General features: G+C 44.3%; 3 protein-coding genes across 6 annotated transcripts in view; 1 reads left to right on the top strand and 2 right to left on the bottom strand.

Annotated features, from left to right (window-relative positions):
- Window positions 1–4956, bottom strand: part of LOC118099724 (WD repeat and coiled coil containing) — a 6508-nt gene extending 1552 nt beyond the window's left edge. The window contains exons 1-3 of one of the 3 annotated variants that reach the window (XM_035144472.2): window positions 4845–4956; window positions 903–2836; window positions 660–780 (exon numbers count right to left, since the gene is read on the bottom strand). In XM_035144472.2, coding sequence (XP_035000363.1) covers window positions 660–780; window positions 903–2836; window positions 4845–4854 — 2065 coding nt within the window. In that variant the 5' untranslated portion in view covers window positions 4855–4956. Of the gene's footprint in view, window positions 1–659; window positions 781–902; window positions 2837–2934; window positions 3126–3652; window positions 3925–4844 lie in introns of those variants that run through there. The other 2 variants (XM_035144473.2, XM_035144474.2) reach the window with 2 other exon arrangements.
- fkbp1b (FKBP prolyl isomerase 1B) lies at window positions 4091–15780 on the top strand. The gene is made up of 4 exons (XM_035144478.2): window positions 4091–4283; window positions 4942–4989; window positions 13921–14033; window positions 15059–15780. The coding sequence occupies exons 1-4, from the start codon at window positions 4247–4249 to the stop codon at window positions 15185–15187; spliced, it is 327 nt and encodes a 108-aa protein (XP_035000369.1). The 5' UTR covers window positions 4091–4246; the 3' UTR covers window positions 15188–15780.
- On the bottom strand, window positions 6909–8237 carry LOC118099728 (glutamic acid-rich protein-like). Of its 2 annotated transcripts, none has more exons than XR_004694355.1 (2): window positions 7453–8237; window positions 6909–7333 (listed from the first exon to the last, which is right to left on the bottom strand). XR_004694355.1 is itself a non-coding variant. In XM_035144477.2 (2 exons), exons 1-2 carry the CDS (start codon window positions 7498–7500, stop codon window positions 7136–7138), a joined length of 246 nt encoding a protein of 81 aa, XP_035000368.1. In that variant the 5' UTR covers window positions 7501–8237; the 3' UTR covers window positions 6911–7135. The 2 variants fall into 2 exon arrangements, 1 of the variants encoding a protein (XP_035000368.1); XM_035144477.2 differs by having other exon boundaries at window positions 6911–7333.

Genomic DNA, 15780 nt, shown 5'->3' with positions numbered 1-15780 from the left:
TTGACTGGTAATCTGACCAAATTCCCAACCACTACCTTGGAGCTATACTGCAGCCAGCCACCAGGGGATGATCAAGACGCTTTGGCTTCACTCTTAGGGACCTGTCGTGTCGTCCATCTTTAGATAAAAAATCTTTGAATACATTGCTGCTGTGTCTCAGTTGGAGACAGTCAGTCTTTGCTACACAGGACAAAACACCATGCACATTAAAAGGTAGTAAGCTGCTTTCGTTTAAAACCTTATAATCTGACCTAGGCTTTTAATCACTTCCAATTATAGCTTATGTTAACAGTAGAGGTTCTATAACAGTAAAAATGAATTCAGTCGGCAATGTGACGTTTAGAAAACATCTAAAAAGTAGAGAGTTTGATTTATATAATCTACTGTGTGGTGACTTCCAGGTGCCCGTCACACGAGCTTGCTCACAGGGGGAAACCTTCCTCAGAGACCTACCGGGAGTTTCCTCTAAGTGGATTTGATTTATAAACCCTCTGTCATAGCATGGTTAATCCTACAGGGTTTTAAGGAGGCAGCTTCGTTACTGCTTCATAACAACAAAGCAGATATAAAAAATATATGACATCAAACTGACAGCAATGCAATCCTGAAAGTGATGTCAATTTTGAAAAATGGCAGCGAAAAAGTGAGGCTGTACGTACCATACATCATCTCCACTATGGTTAGGTTGAAGAGGTCTTGGAGGGTGCGCAGACAAAGCCTCCCGTCACACAGCAGCACTGGCCTCCGCTCATCAATGAACACATTTTCTGACAACTGCTTCTGCATGTGCACAAATATAGGAAAGGTAGAGAGAATCAGTCAAATAAAGCAAGCTGCGTGCAACAATGCATAAACTACAACAGGCGGTTTCACAGGTAAAGATTTAGCGAGTAGAGCTGTACCTGACATGTGACATTGGCGTAGGGGGGTTCAGAGGCATTGGGGTAGACGGTCAGGGCCTTCTTTCCATTCTGGGTGTAATCTCTGATTTCTGTCAGGCACTGCTGAACGTCTGCAAAGCGAGTAAAAAGCCTCTCCATGTTGTTGCCGAGCTGCTCCAGCGCACGCTCCTTGACGGGACCCGGCGGCTTCTCGAGCATGGGCAGCGTCTGCTCGGCATGGAGCTTGTCCGACGGCTCGAAGCGAGGAGAGCTGGCCCGGCTGGAGTCCCTGCTGGCCTGGCCGGCCACTGCCAGGTTGGTCATGCGGTTGATGTGGTCCATGTCGAAGTTCTCCACGGTGATGGAGGAGGCACTGGAGATGGCTATGTCTGATGCTCGGTCAGAGAGGTCCACGGAGCTGGTGACGGGGCTGGGCTCGCTGCTCCTAACCTCCTCCACTAGCTTCCGCCTGTTCCTTGGCGATCGAAGTACTCCCCCTCCAGGCAACACCAAGTCCTTTATCCCTGTGCGCTCCCTGTCGTACTTGGAGTTCTCAGAGAGCCTCCTAATCCCAGCGAAGAAATTAGCAGGACACTCATGGTTGTGGGTGGAGGGGGGTGGTGTATTTGGAGTCTCTTCATTGAGCATCAACTCTTTGGCTTCTAGACGGAGAATGTATTTATCTGTGTTAGAAGACGGGAGGAATGCAGGGTCGTTGGACTTCTGCCTGCCCACCATCAACAGCAACATCTTGTCACTGAGGAAGCAGACTCCTTTAGGCCTCTCATTCGTCTGCAGCGAGATCTGCTGAATGTTCGGCATCGCAGAGGCCGTGATGCAGTACACAAGCACCATGTTGCAGGTGTTGGAGGCCACCGCAACTGTGGAACCACGCGGGTCGAAAGCAAAGATGTCTGGGACCAGAATCCCAGGGATGCTGACCTTGCGGGTGGTAGTGACTTTGCGCTCATATGTGACCAGGATGAGGTGTGAGGAGTCCTGTCCAGAGCCTGTCAACGTGTCTCTGCGTCGCAGGTGGATGAGCGGGCTGGGGTCAGAGCGACGGTGCCTTGACAGGAGGTGGGTGAGGTCCAGAGGGCCTGAGCTGGGGATGTAGGACCGCTCAGATTCAAAGGATCTCCGTCTCGCGTCCAGAAGGCTGTCGTCATCTGGCCTCACAGCATGTGGGCTTTGCGGGGACCCTGGCTCTGGCGGCATATCGAATGCCATGCCTGCATTTAATCCACAGATTTTGTCCAGAGGTAGCTCTGTGGCCACAGCGACTTGTGCCTCAGCTGTGGACTCAATGGCACATATGTAGCCTCCCACATCGAAGATTGGGCAGAAAGAGCAGGCCACCAAACTCTTCTGGATGTCGTTCCAGATGTAAGAGTGCAGAGCACTGCCGATAGACACCACCAGGCGTGTACCATCCTTAGTCCAGCATGCACAGTGGATGAGTCCGCTACCTTTGATGTCGGCTTTGATTCTCCTGTTGTCCACCCTGACAGAAAACAGCACAGACGCGTCCCTCTTGGTGAGCACGGCCAGAATGTCCACTTTAGGATGCCACACACAGCCCTGTGAGAGTAAGGGGAAAGGCTCGCTCATCTCGCAGGTTTGAGTGCACAGCAGCTTGTTCTGCTCGAGGGCGCTGAGCTGGAGCTGCCACACGGTGACATGCTTCTTGTGCTGAACAGCCAGCAAGGCTGGGGAGTCGGAGCAGCACAGTGGGCCCCAGAAGAGCCCGAAGACGTGCTCAAACTGTCCTATGACGTTGGTGTCCCCGAACTTCACCTCGCCGTTGATGAAGTAGAGAGAAGTCAGGCAGACCTGCTTGCCGTCCGTCCATGCTATCCCATGCACGGGGTGAATGGCTTGGTGCAGGGTGTTGAGACCCGTCCTAAGCAGCTTTGCCTTACCAAGATCCATCCTGGCAGGTATGAAGACACGTGCTACAAAGAGAAAAAACAAAACAAAACTCAGAAGGTAACAATGATGAGAGACCGGTATCTGATCTGAATGGGTGCTGCACAAGAGTAGCTATTGCTACCTATGCAGATTAAGAAGAGCCGAGCCCTCTCTCGTGTCTCCTTCCAAGTACATGCCTTAATCCCCTCTGCCTGAGCTGAGGCCGTTGTGACGAACACTTATAGCTGCTTATGCCTGAATGACCTTAACAGCACACACGGGTCCTGTTGGGACCTCGGGGCATTAACAACATATGAGTGGAGCGGGAGTGTCTCATCACAGCACTCACTCGTCTGGTCATCTGGTTGGATCATCACTTTGGAGAGATCTGATCGCCCTTTAATCAAAATGGGATTTCCCACATCCAATGTGAAATGCCAATGAGACAAAGAAATTGATTTGAGATTAACATATGTAATAATTTTTGTATTGTGTCAGATGTTTTTATATTTAACTAGTTCACCTGATTGATATTCACTTTATTTAAACTTCTTTATATTCTCTATGACATTGCTGAGCTGACCTTCTTGCACAACCCTTTCCACTGCACTGTGTTGACCCTGTGTTAACTAACACATGACAACTAAACTTACACTTCCAATGTACATGGAGTTAAACGAGGTGAACTTCCAGCCTCCATTACGAGCAGGGCTGTTTCAACTCATTCACACAGGAGGAAAAACACTCGTTTAAACAGTCTGAAGTTTATACTCATTCACTTATTCGTGTGTGTAGTAGCAAGCTAGCTAAAAACGAGCGGACAATTCAACACCGACATGTATTTAGTATTATTAACGTACCTTAAAAAACGAGACGCATCTCATGTGGACTCCGTGTGAATCATTTAAAGCGAGTTTCACTTGCTTTAATCCACGTTTTACCCAAATCTGTCCACAACGTTTCTCCCATGCGACCCGGAAGCAAAACTAACCAAGCGGCGCATTTGCATTATGGGATATGTAGTTTAAATACGCTATTACACGGTTACCCGCATGGGGTCCCTACGCACGTGTGGCAAACACAAACGCGCTTAAAAATGTATTTTTTTAAGAGGATTGAAAATGTTAAAATATGAGCTGTCTTAAGTTATATCGCCGACGAGTGACTTTTAATTAAATTAGCGCAAAGCTGACAGTTGAAGGACTACATCCGCTGTGTGGCGCCAGAGCTTGAGCAGGCGGGACGGAGACGACGTGCGCGCCGCAGTAGAAGATCTCGCCGCCGCCTCTCGCTCCGCACCGGGAAACGTCTTGGCTGTGTCGCGGTCGGCTGCAGCTCCGGGTCGGCGGTGGTCGCTGAGTGCATGATTCCCACCGGTACAGCCCGACTTGTCGCCGCTAAATTATAATTTTAGGTTGTATGTGCTAGAGCTGATCCCCGAGGAAAGCGCAACCATGGGAGTGGAGGTCGAGACGATATCTCCCGGTGATGGTGAGTTGTTTTCATCCGCTTGTGTGCGCTTCAATGCGGGGGTGGCGTCGGTGTGTGGTGTCCGGGGCTCGGTACTTCCCCGGGAATGTCGTTCAGATTTTGTAAGATTTAAAGAACAATTGATAAAAAAAAAACACAAAATTCAGTTGTGTATGAGATAAGTTAGTTTACTCAAGAGGTGGATATAAACTAGTAGTATAATTCGGGATATAATTAGAAGTCTGTGAAGGACACATTTGTACACTGTGCATCAGCATCTCTGACGCCGGGATACTGTCTTTCTCAAAACACTCCATATTAACTGACTCTTAAATGAATGAGATCTTAAAGCTAATTCTGCAAGTTTTTCTCTTTAAATTGAGAGTCAGCTCAGAGTGTAACTGTTTGACAGGGAACTGGTGGACCTGTAGGTTTATTTCTCTCTTTTATAAATGCATTGATAGCCAATAAGAGGCTTGCGATGGTCCCTGAGGGAAATAAACCTCCAGGCCGAAGTTTTCAACAGACAACAGGCAGAAGTAAGGTATGGCATTCCTGCAGGGAACACCTCACCAGACTTACCCCCTGTCATTGTTCTGTAGAAGATTAAGCCGACAGCCTCTGAGGTGAACCAACACACTGTGACACTTGTTCTCTCTCTCTCTCTCTCTCTTTGCAGGACGGACCTTTCCAAAGAAGGGCCAGACATGTGTTGTTCATTACATAGGTAACTGACTCTTTGCTTTCTGCAGCCTGTGAAACCACATGTTTTCCTGTCCCCTTTGTTGACGGAGGAAATTTGTCCGCGTGTCTGTTTCATGTCTGGAGCACAACACGGCTCACTCTCAGGGTTTACACAGCCTGTCAGACATGTGTACACCTGTGTGACACTCACACCGTCAAATGCATGGTGTTACCACAGCCACACCCAGATAACATTAATTACAGCATATTTGGGTGGCTCGTTGTGTCTTTTGCGCCATGCGTTTATGTAATAATGTACACACACACACACACACACACACACGCGCCTTCCTTTTCCTCTCTCCCTCTTGTCAGATTGGCCTATTTTGAGACGTGGCAGTGAGTCGCTGAGACGTTTGGGGAAATAAATTGGGGCTGTTCTGTGCCCCTGGGTTGGCAGACCAGACAACTAGGTCAGACAGAAAGTAAACAAAACCCAGTTCACGTGTCATCAGTCTGTCTGCGTATCACAAGGGTTATTACACGGCTGTAAAAGTTATTGCATGCTTCTTGGCATTGTCTGAGTATTTTTTTATTGGGTATGCAGCTTTTACTTGTGCCTGATGGAGCTACTTGGAATGGGTCCACATGAGTGACTTAATCTGTGGTTCTATTGATTTCTAGGCTTCACTCACTTGTTAGTAGTACATACGAATTGCAGCTCTGTTTGACCAACGAGTATGTGGTTATATTTAGACTGGTACATAACAAATGTTGTGTTGTTGAACTTGGTTTTAGGGACAGTGGAAAAAATAATCAGATTTCGCCTTCTGGCCTGATCTTTGCAGAGATCAGCTACTGCAGTAAGAAATTATGCTATAATTGGAAATGATACATCTCGTGTACATGAAGCTGCTCTGTTGATTTCCTCACTGGGCTCATGTTGTAGACTGAGGCTTTGTCTTTGGACAGATTGTCCTGTATCTACCAGTATTTTGAGTAGTGAATTAGTAAAAGCAGATGATTTGTAGTCTCCACCAGCACCTCATCCCACTGCACTTACTCCATGTTCTCTGTTGTAATGATCACATCATCTGCTGGTGTTTTCTGCAAACCCCTGAATCTCTGCAGTCTCCCAACTACAAGATCTAATAACTTCAGAATTTGCCACAGCCTGTTAATGACCTGTGTCGGCATTCAAAGTGAACTCTACTTTTCAAACATTCTCTCATTCGTTCAAATTCCCCCATTTCCCTCTTTTCTTTTTTTTTTGACCGACAGGATTTACTCATAAGCTCCTGGTATTTTAGCAGTGGTGGCACGCGGAATACAGAGTTAAGCCAAAGCAAGGACCCTTTCCAACCGAACACAAAAAGAGAAACAAATATGTTATTGCATCAGTAGGGGAAATGAGTTTGCAGTTGGGAGACGGAATAAAAATGTCGTGGCATTTCAGAGTATTGCTCTACACCATGTGAGAATCTGACCTTGGATATAAGGTGAGGATTTGCTTAACAATAAGTAATACTACTCTCTCTGTTAAGCGTGTAACTACATGTAAACAGGTCACACTATTAACATTATGTCAGAATAGTGTTACTCTATAAGACATTATAGCTCTTTGATAACTGGACGTGGAGTGTGTGAGGAGTATATGAACTTTTCCCCCCTTCAATGCTTTTCTGTGGTGATGATGCAAAACACGAAAATGATCATGGAATTCACATTGAATCATTTTTTTAGGGCCCGAGCACCGAACGGTGGGAGGCCCAATTGAAATTGTAAGGATTATTCGTATTTATTTTTTTGGACGGACAGACGGACGGATTTTATTTTGTTTATTATTTTTCGTCCGTCTGTCTGTCCATATTATTTTTTTGTTTGGACGGACAGATGGACGGATTTAATATTTTTATTTTTTTCCCGTCCGTCTGTCTGTCCGTATTTTTATTTTTTGGGGACGGACGTTCGATGTCCATTTAACTCTTAATGGAACCGTAAATGACAAAATGGACATCAGGCTGACGTGTGAATCGTTTTTCAATAATTTTAATATTTTTTGTTTTTATTTTTTAAGTGAGGATACATACAAGTTTGTGTGGGGGGGTAGGGAAGTGGAGGAGGGCAGTTGGGATGAGGGGATGGGAGACAGGATTAGGGGCGTGGAAGGATGGGAGAGGTGAAGGGGGTTAACAGGGTGAAGGGAGGTGAGAAGTTGTCTTTCTCTTCTCCTTCTTCGCCTCCTTCTCTCTTTGCTTTTTCTCTCTCTTCTCCTGCTCCTTCTTCTCTTTCAGCTCCTTCTTCAGTCTCTTTTCTTCCTCCTTCTGAGCTTTTCTTTCATCCTTTCTTCTTCTGGCCTTGTCGCTGTCTGACATGAGGGCCAGCTCCTGAAAAGACAGAGATGACACGTGTTTCATTATTTTCACTCTCAAAGTCTAAATCTGAAACAAACTCACAATCCAACAAGTTATTGTTCAAATAAAACTGAGCTGATCAGGTCACTTACCTGAAGCTTAATAGTCTTCACAATTAGGAACTTGATATCCTCATCCATCTTCTGAGATTTGATTTGTGAGTCTTCCTGCAAATTGAGCAACTTCTTCTCCGTGGCTTTAACCAGACTCTTCAGCTCCTTGATTTTTTTTAAGGCAGGTCTCTTGCTCCACCTGCTCACTCCTGAGCTGATCCTCCAGAGTGTTGACTTTAAGGTCCCAGTCAGACTTAAGCTGATGGATCTGAGTCTGCATGGCCGTCAGTTTTTCCGTGAGCTCATCTTTCTTATCGACCAGCGCGGTCTTTTCACTTTGGAAAGTGGCAATTACTTCATCTTTTTCCCTGTCGACATCCTCAACCTTCTGCTTGTACTCACGTAACTCCTCTGTTATCCTCTGAATGACAGCCTGTGGCTCTTCGGGGGGATTGTTTAGGAACTGTATATCTTTGTCCTTCACGATCAACCTCTTGTTCATTTCCCTCAGCTTGGACTCTAGTCCTCTCTGTACCACCTTGGCATTCTTCAATTTACTCTCCAATGACGCAATCCCAGCCTGCATCCGTGTCTTGTCCTTATTCCATTTGCTGTTCTTGCTGTTCATCAGCACCTTAAGAGCTTTGTTCTCCAGCGACAGCTTCACATTCTTTAACTCTGAGACTTCCAGTTGTTGCAGGAGGCCTTCCATTGTTTACTCTGAGTTTGGCTCTGTGTTGCTGTTGGAGCAGTTGTCTTGTAGACTTATGATTCTCTCAGCTGTTGACTGATAGAGTTTTCGTTGTGGTCTCGGTGTCGGACTTGTAGAGCAGTCTTGATCTTTTGTTCTGTTGCACTCTTTGATCCAACTGATTTTTTGAACAGATCTATATGTCTGTATGTAATGTAAGTGTAAGCCACCTACTGGCAACAGGAAGTAAGCTTTGTTTTATAACTATCATTCGATTTACATGTATTTCTCACCAACGCGGAGCCGTGTGCCCGGTCGCGATCGCTCTCTCAACCAACCGCAACAGGTCCCGAGTTGCGTGTGCTCGGGCCCGTTCAGTGCTACAACGTAGCCCTAGTTATTTGGGTTATTCTCCTTGAACGGAGCTAATGTGGATCAGGCACCCAGGAATTTGTATCAGAGGTAAACTACTGAGGATTATTACCTTGTCAGATCAGTGCGCTGTAGTACACACAGAGACTAACCCACATTTGTTTTATTTAGAAGCGCAAAGACAAGATTAGTTCAAGATCTAATAAAGGGATAGTGCTGGTAATGGAGGTTAGCAGTTGATTTAGCATATAAGCCTATTCAAGTCATTCATCTGTCTGCACACACTGCACCCTCCACTGCACCCTGCACTGATATTATTTTTACAGATTGCAAAGATAAACCATAAGGCTATGGAGAGGGTGACCTCCCAGTACTAACTGGGATTTACGACCACTGTGATTGCAGCATTTAATGTTAGAGAACCTGACTATCACAGAAACACTCTTACACACACCTCCTAACTGCTGTGCCCTTTTTGATCCACAATTTCACCTTTGGGATTTTAAATATGCAGACAGACACAGATATGTGCGTGACCCGCCTCTGACTCTGATGAGAGTTAAGGTCGCCCAAATTAGTAGAGCGATCACTTGCCAAAAGGCAGGTTGGAGCCATGTTGCCATGAGAGTGGTAGGATGAAATGATTCATAAAGCCTCTCTGTCTTTCCAAAGACTGTATGTAACGACGGACGAGATGATGGCTCCACAAAAGTGAAGCCAAAGTGTCTCGATCGATAACTGGTTGCAGTATAAAACATCTAACACCAAAGTATCATTGCCGATCGGAGCCTATAAAATTGAATTTGACCCGGTAGTGAAAAAAGCTGATTGTATCAATATCCATTGCCTCCTCCGTGTTATTGAATGGGACATTGACCAAACCAATATCAAAATACCCGTTCATTTTAGGAAGTTCTCATCACACTGTATGTCCAAGTGCTTATTTTTCCCGAAAGGTTTGGTTTTTATTAGTTATTTAGTTATAACAATGGTGTGAAACATCTATCTATTTTACTCTTGGATTATTTTTCACCAGATTATTTTGCCAGTCATTATATATGACTGGCAAAAAGGTTGAAAAGCTAATAGTGAATAGCTTGATTTGGGGGCAGATGACAGATTTGAAGAAGAGTCGGGGTTGAAGAGCTTGTGAACCAGGCTGGGTCAGGAATCCTGCAACCACAAGCTAATTTCTCTGTGTCCGGCTGTCACTGAAGGAAACATTTTTTTCAAAGCAGACTTGATATCAGTCAATACGTAGAAAACCACTGCACCTTGTGGGTTTTCCTGATTGATAAAGTCTGATACTAGGCTGTGCCGATAAACAGTCCAGTCTGCAGCTTTAGGAGCAACAGGCGTTACTTGATATGATGTCATGCCTAAATGTGGACGTCATTCCTTACCATGTTTGAGCTCCAGACATCACCGTGAAACGTGCTGAGGTCGAGCCCTGATGGCTCTTGGGAGTGTGACGCACAGAAATAGACGGACTGAAACACCAGGTTGTATGTCAGGAGATGCCACACTTCAAATGCAAGGGACAGTGTTGCTCCTGAATGCCATGGGAAGCAGTCCCGAAGTTGTGAATTTAAAAAGAAAGTTGTTGACATGCAGCTTCTAAATGAGGACAAGAAATATCCTGAATCAGCTTTAGCGCTCTGGGAATTATGGCATTCGGTTGTCCTGTTTTTTTCAGAGTGCATAGCATCAGAATGGATATGAATTTAATGTAGACCTAATTTTATTCTACTTATTCAAGTAGGGAACACCTTGTACTGAGTTGTCTGTACACAGGTTTTAGTAGTCAGGATATCTTCCTGCAGAAAAGATAGGACAGGAATATAAGGCAAACTGTGACAGTGACTCTTGAGCACATGAATAATAATTGAGCAAGCCCTGCTGGTCCACTGAAGAACCAGACACCTCATACCTGGTTCAGAATTGACTTGCCCAAGGAACATTTTCATGCATGCACCAGCAACAATTTTGCTATTTATTGTCTTTGCTGTAAATACAATACACAAGCAAGATTTTATTCCTCCCATTGAGACGTGTATGCTCGTAGCTGTGAAACGCGGTGGCAAGACTACAACTTTGTCGTAGACAGATAGCTTTACACGCATCTCATTTCATCCACACTAAGGCCAAGCGGTGGGGGGTGGGGGTTGTTGTGCTGGCAGGCGTCCTAGACAGGGGGTGAGACAGGATACAGTATGCTGAGTAAAAATAACCCCACCCCTGCGCACTACAGCTTTTGCTGCAAAATGTGGCCTGAGCACTACTGAGAGAAAGCCTCTCATGAGGAGGGAGAGAGTCTGGGCCTCAGGAAGGGAAGGGTCCTGCTTTGTGATAACGCAGCAGTGATACAAGTGGGGTTTTTACAAGCAGTTTTGGATATCTTTTCTTTCCTGTAAGATAAAGACTGAGAGCCAGCTGTGAAACATTTAGCTTTTGTTGCGTGGCAAAAAGTTAAGGCAGTTTATAGTAGATATATATGTGTGTGTGTGTGTGTGTGTGTGTGTGTGTGTGTGTGTGTGTGTGTCTTTAGAACAAAACTTTTCTTGCTATTGTTTCAATTTTTTCCCTCAAACTGGTTTTGACCAGTTGCCAATGTGTACCACAGCCTCTGTTGGTGTCCAACCCTCTCCTGGTCTATGGTGGCCCCCTTTGGACCACTGGGAGTTGATACTGCTCTGGTCTATGTAACAGTGTGAAGTATTGACCAAAAGCACGTAAAGTGCGTAGGTGTGCAATCTCTCCTACGTCAGCAGCCTCTCAGCAGACACCCCAACCCAGCCAGTGGGGCTCATTAGTGCAATGCCAAGCATATGATTCCTCACTGACTTCCCACTCGTGATCATTGCCAATCAGAGTGTCTCTGCAGCTTGCAGGCACTGCAGCCAGAAAGTGAACCTGCTTTTCTGCAGTTGATGCTGGAGGTTTTTTTGAGTCTGGGCAGCTCGAATGCTCTGTAGCAGGTGGCCTTTGCCTTGGTGCTGTGTACTTGATGACTCTGTGGTCAATGCAGGCCCAACCCACTGATATCTGGCCTACTGCAATTCTTGGAAGTGATAGACCTACTAAGTTTAGAGGAGGGGTGAAAGTGGAGAAGGAGTACAGTATACCAACATTCATGTGACTAGATGAGCCAGACACTATGACTAAACTTCAGTTAACACGCAACTTTAAATGCCAAGTATTCACACTTGTTAAATTACTGCAGAGAACATTAAATCAACAGGGGATAACCAGGGCGACCTCCAAACTGACAGTAGATGTTGTGAAATATTTGGCTGAACTAGGGTTTAAAAAACATCATTCACCTTATTGGTGAATTACTAATAAATTCATAATAACTGAGTACTTTATGTATATAAATCATTAATTGAATTTATAAAAGCCCCAAAACTCCCAATCTAGGACATATATCTATCATGTAGAACACTCTGCAATGGTCGCACCACATTTGGTCGCACCACATGATATTTTTCTAGTTCAGTCAAAATTTACAGCCACAGAATTGGCCACCTAAAGAAAACAAACTAGGTCAGCACAAAAGGTCACTATGACATTTATAATCAAAATATATATTTTTTAGAAATAACTTAGAATTCATAGTTTTTTTGAGGTCATACCACATGATATCCAAATGTGGCAACTACATACCAGCTGTGAAAAAGGTTATTTTTTTCCAAATTTGAGAGAGAGTTACAAACCTGTTGCTGCTTCCATGGGTCCTTGGCAAAATGGTTTATGATGCAACTTCCTGTCTTTGAATGGATTTCAACATCAAAGTCCCAAATTGGTCCTTTCTTGATGGTCGCGCCACATGATATTTCATAAAATGGACATCATCGGACAAAGTTTGTTTGTATACTATGATGGAAATATAAATGCAAATGCTTTGCAATTTTGTACAGGATTACAAAAGACTTTGGAAATCATGCCAAATATGGCAGAAAATAAATTTGAATAGATTTTGAGTAATTTCAAAGAAGTTTTCACAACAGCAGTCATGGCCGGACGGTTGCACCACATGATATTTTGACACTTTAAAAAACAGAAACATTTAAATAACTAATGGTTTTTGGAAATTTAAAGTGTGTACATATACGGGACAGGTACTACATATATATATATGATATTTCTTTATGTATTTAAACCTTTTTTTAACAGAAGAAAATGCAGTCGGACAGAAAATATAGGCGTCACGTCAATGACCCATATGTTTTATTACTTCTGACCATATAGGTGTAAAATGATGTGATCTGAGATGTCGTCCATATTAACTTTGTTTGAGTGGAAACAATTCATCAGTGGAGCTTTTTGAGGAAGGAAACTTTGTTATTCATTTAACATGTCCCTCCTTCACGAGCACTGTATCTCGCTTGACCACTGCAGATAAAATACTCAGAATAACCTCTGTTACACCAAACTTGATGAATATACGCAGTGTTTAAAAGCAAGTAAACCTGCTTATAAAGGCGATTGACTCGTTTTCTATCTATCAGTGGAGGATTTTGCCTCTCTTCGCTGTCTTGCTAAATAAGCGCGTTCACCCGGGTGCCTAGTTTCAATCACTGCCAATCAGAGCCGGAGCCGATTAAAAACCTGTGTTTTCTGCTGAGTCACTTAACCCGGAAGTGAATGCTGATATAATCCATTCCCACTGCAGAAAAAAGCCAGATGTTATCGAGTGTTCGGGTTTTTTTGACCTGTGGAAAAGGGCTACTTAGGGAGTAGTAGTCATTGTGAAGTAGTGTCTTGGCTGTTGAGAGAACGTTCTCAGGGCATCGCCTCAGATGGCCATGGGGATTCCCTCAAGGGAAAGTGGCAGAGGGGGAAGTTGAGGAGGGCATGTTAAAACCACTAATGAAGTGGGGCCAGTGTTTCCGTGCCTTTAGTAGCGTCTAATGGCCCCAGTGTTGTTATCACGCCTGAGTGGCTGGTCAGCGTTCTGAAGGAGCACAGTCCTGCGCTGCTCTGCCTTTGTTACCCTTTTCTCCCTGTGGTCTAGATACAGGCGAGCAGTGGCCTAGTTAACTTTAAAAATAATCCACTGAACCAGGCCATTGCCTCCTGATTCACATTCCCTTTGTACATTTGGGTAATTGAAACAGACCCAAGATCCTGATAAGAAACCCCGGCCAAAATAATTCCTCAGGCTGGAGCCAGCGCCACATTTTTATTCTTTTAATCTTAAAATGTGTTGTTCCAAAACATAATTAACTAAAGGAAGGGGTTTGAATTGATAAAGTATCACACTGTACTGCATGTGGACAATTAGTAACATTACATAAGAGCAGGCGATATGCAGCAAAACAACCATTGAAATTAGTGTGATGTTAGTTTTGATTTTGCAGCACATAACCAAAAATGTGCAGTTAATTTACCGAATGCGTCTCAACTCTCTGAATTTAGTTTTCCTCCCTTCTCTCTTGCAGGTATGCTGCAGAACGGAAAGAAGTTTGACTCCTCTCGAGACCGGAACAAGCCCTTTAAGTTCAAGATTGGACGCCTGGAGGTCATTAAGGGCTGGGAGGAAGGAGTAGCACAGGTGAGAGGGGAACGCTGAGGAGCTTTGCTTTGCTACATAATATGGAGTAGCTTTTATTTGTTTATAACTGCAGTTACAGCTGTTAAGTTCCCTTTTTCATGTATGTCTGTGATGTTTGAAGAGACGATACCACCCATTTGGTCCTAGTTCGTATACGTGTGAAAGTCGTATTATTACTTGATAATGCAGTAAAAAAGATCAGATGATTCTTAAGTAGTTTTCTATGGGGGTGTGTTCAAGTCCCATACTTTTAACACATTGCTGTGGGGGGGGTGCACAAAGTAAACACAGCTGCTCTCAGACAAGGCTGCGTCCTTCGCTGATTCGTCAGGCTCCTGTCACATGACCCCCTTCCGGAACAAAACACCCGGCATTAGCCTCGGGTACCAGTGTAGAACGCAACATCGCTAATTATAAACTAGCATTGCCCGTGCACCCTGCTGTGTTTGCTTACAGCTGTTATGCAGTTAAATTCTGTATTTTACAAAGATGCAACTGTTTACATGTGTAGGAGACAAGCTGTTATTCCAGTAATCTGTGTACACCAGCACGCGCGTGCCTTCTCGTTTACACTGGGACACGCATGGCCAGTGTGCGCAAGCGGTCACGTGATATGCCTTTACAAGCGTGTTCGTATGGACAGGGATTAAAACTGATACGAAGCCAAAACGATTGTGTGGACCGAAGTTGCTTTAGTTTGAATAAGTTTCCTCAAAAGTATGAAATTATGTATCTAAAATTCTCTGCCATATTTTTGCTTTTGTCAGCTAAATTGTAAAGTAAACAAAAATGAGTTGTGATTGGTCTAAAACATGGAAGTCACCAGTTTGGTTTGTTAACCTGTAATATATTTTGCAATAAATAAATAAATAGGAGCTCGTGTTAATGTTGCGTGTTTCCTCCTGTGGCAGGTTAGAATGTTTTCTGTGATGAAGACCTGTGTGTACGTGTAGGGTCTTTAAAACGGCACATGAGAATAAAGAGAATAGTCAGTTATGTTTTCATTTGTTCCGCCTGTCCTGCAGATGAGCCTGGGGCAGAGGGCTAAAATCACTTGCACACCAGATATGGCTTACGGAACGACAGGCCACCCCGGAGTCATCCCCCCCAACGCCACGCTTATATTCGATGTGGAGCTGCTCAAGCTGGAGTGAAATACGAAGGCTGAAGGTCGACGAGTTTGCATTCGCCACGACCTGTTTCCACAGGGTGCTGCCTCCTATTGTTTCTACAATCTTCTACTGTTACAATATTTAAACGTTTACTGCTGCTTTGTTTCCATCCTGTCACAATAAATAACGATGCAAGAAAATGAACACAAACCACATTTTGGTTTGTTGTTTCGAGATGCTATATTTTCATTTAATGTCATTGAAGTTGTAAATTTTGTTCAACCAAGAGAAAATCAGTCACCTGATGAAAAGCCTAAGTACTACGTTGCAATCGAAATATACTGCCTTACAGTTTCAAGGACAGGGGGCATACATGTGTTAGATACTTTTGCTCTATTTTAACTGGGCATTATATACCAGTCTCTGCATTGCCACTTTGGTTGAGGTTTGTCCCGTGAAATGTTCTGAACAATGTTGCTTTTTTAAGTATATTTTATATCCCTCGTAAGCAATTACTGCAAGTGTACCCTGTCCGATCTTACCCAATCCAACACTGTACAGAACCCCGCAAGAGGCGTTGCTACTGCTGTGACAGTTTATTGACCAACTCTTCAATAAAAATGGCATGTACCTTG

Source organism: Hippoglossus stenolepis, chromosome 20, assembly GCF_022539355.2.
Source record: "Hippoglossus stenolepis isolate QCI-W04-F060 chromosome 20, HSTE1.2, whole genome shotgun sequence".
Lineage (NCBI taxonomy): Eukaryota > Metazoa > Chordata > Actinopteri > Pleuronectiformes > Pleuronectidae > Hippoglossus > Hippoglossus stenolepis.
This window is presented reverse-complemented; position numbering and strand designations above follow the sequence as displayed.

Bases quoted from the DNA above. Each gene is read 5' to 3' on its own strand.
- fkbp1b (XM_035144478.2), top strand. From the start codon at position 4,247: ATGGGAGTGGAGGTCGAGACGATATCTCCCGGTGATG. The intron at 4,990-13,920 runs GTAACTGACTCT...TCTCTCTTGCAG, and splicing joins ATGTGTTGTTCATTACATAG to GTATGCTGCAGAACGGAAAG. The intron at 14,034-15,058 runs GTGAGAGGGGAA...CCTGTCCTGCAG, and splicing joins GGGAGGAAGGAGTAGCACAG to ATGAGCCTGGGGCAGAGGGC.
- LOC118099728 (XM_035144477.2), bottom strand. From the start codon at position 7,500: ATGGATGAGGATATCAAGTTCCTAATTGTGAAGACTATTAAGCTTCAG. The intron at 7,334-7,452 runs GTAAGTGACCTG...CTGTCTTTTCAG, and splicing joins TGAAGACTATTAAGCTTCAG to GAGCTGGCCCTCATGTCAGA.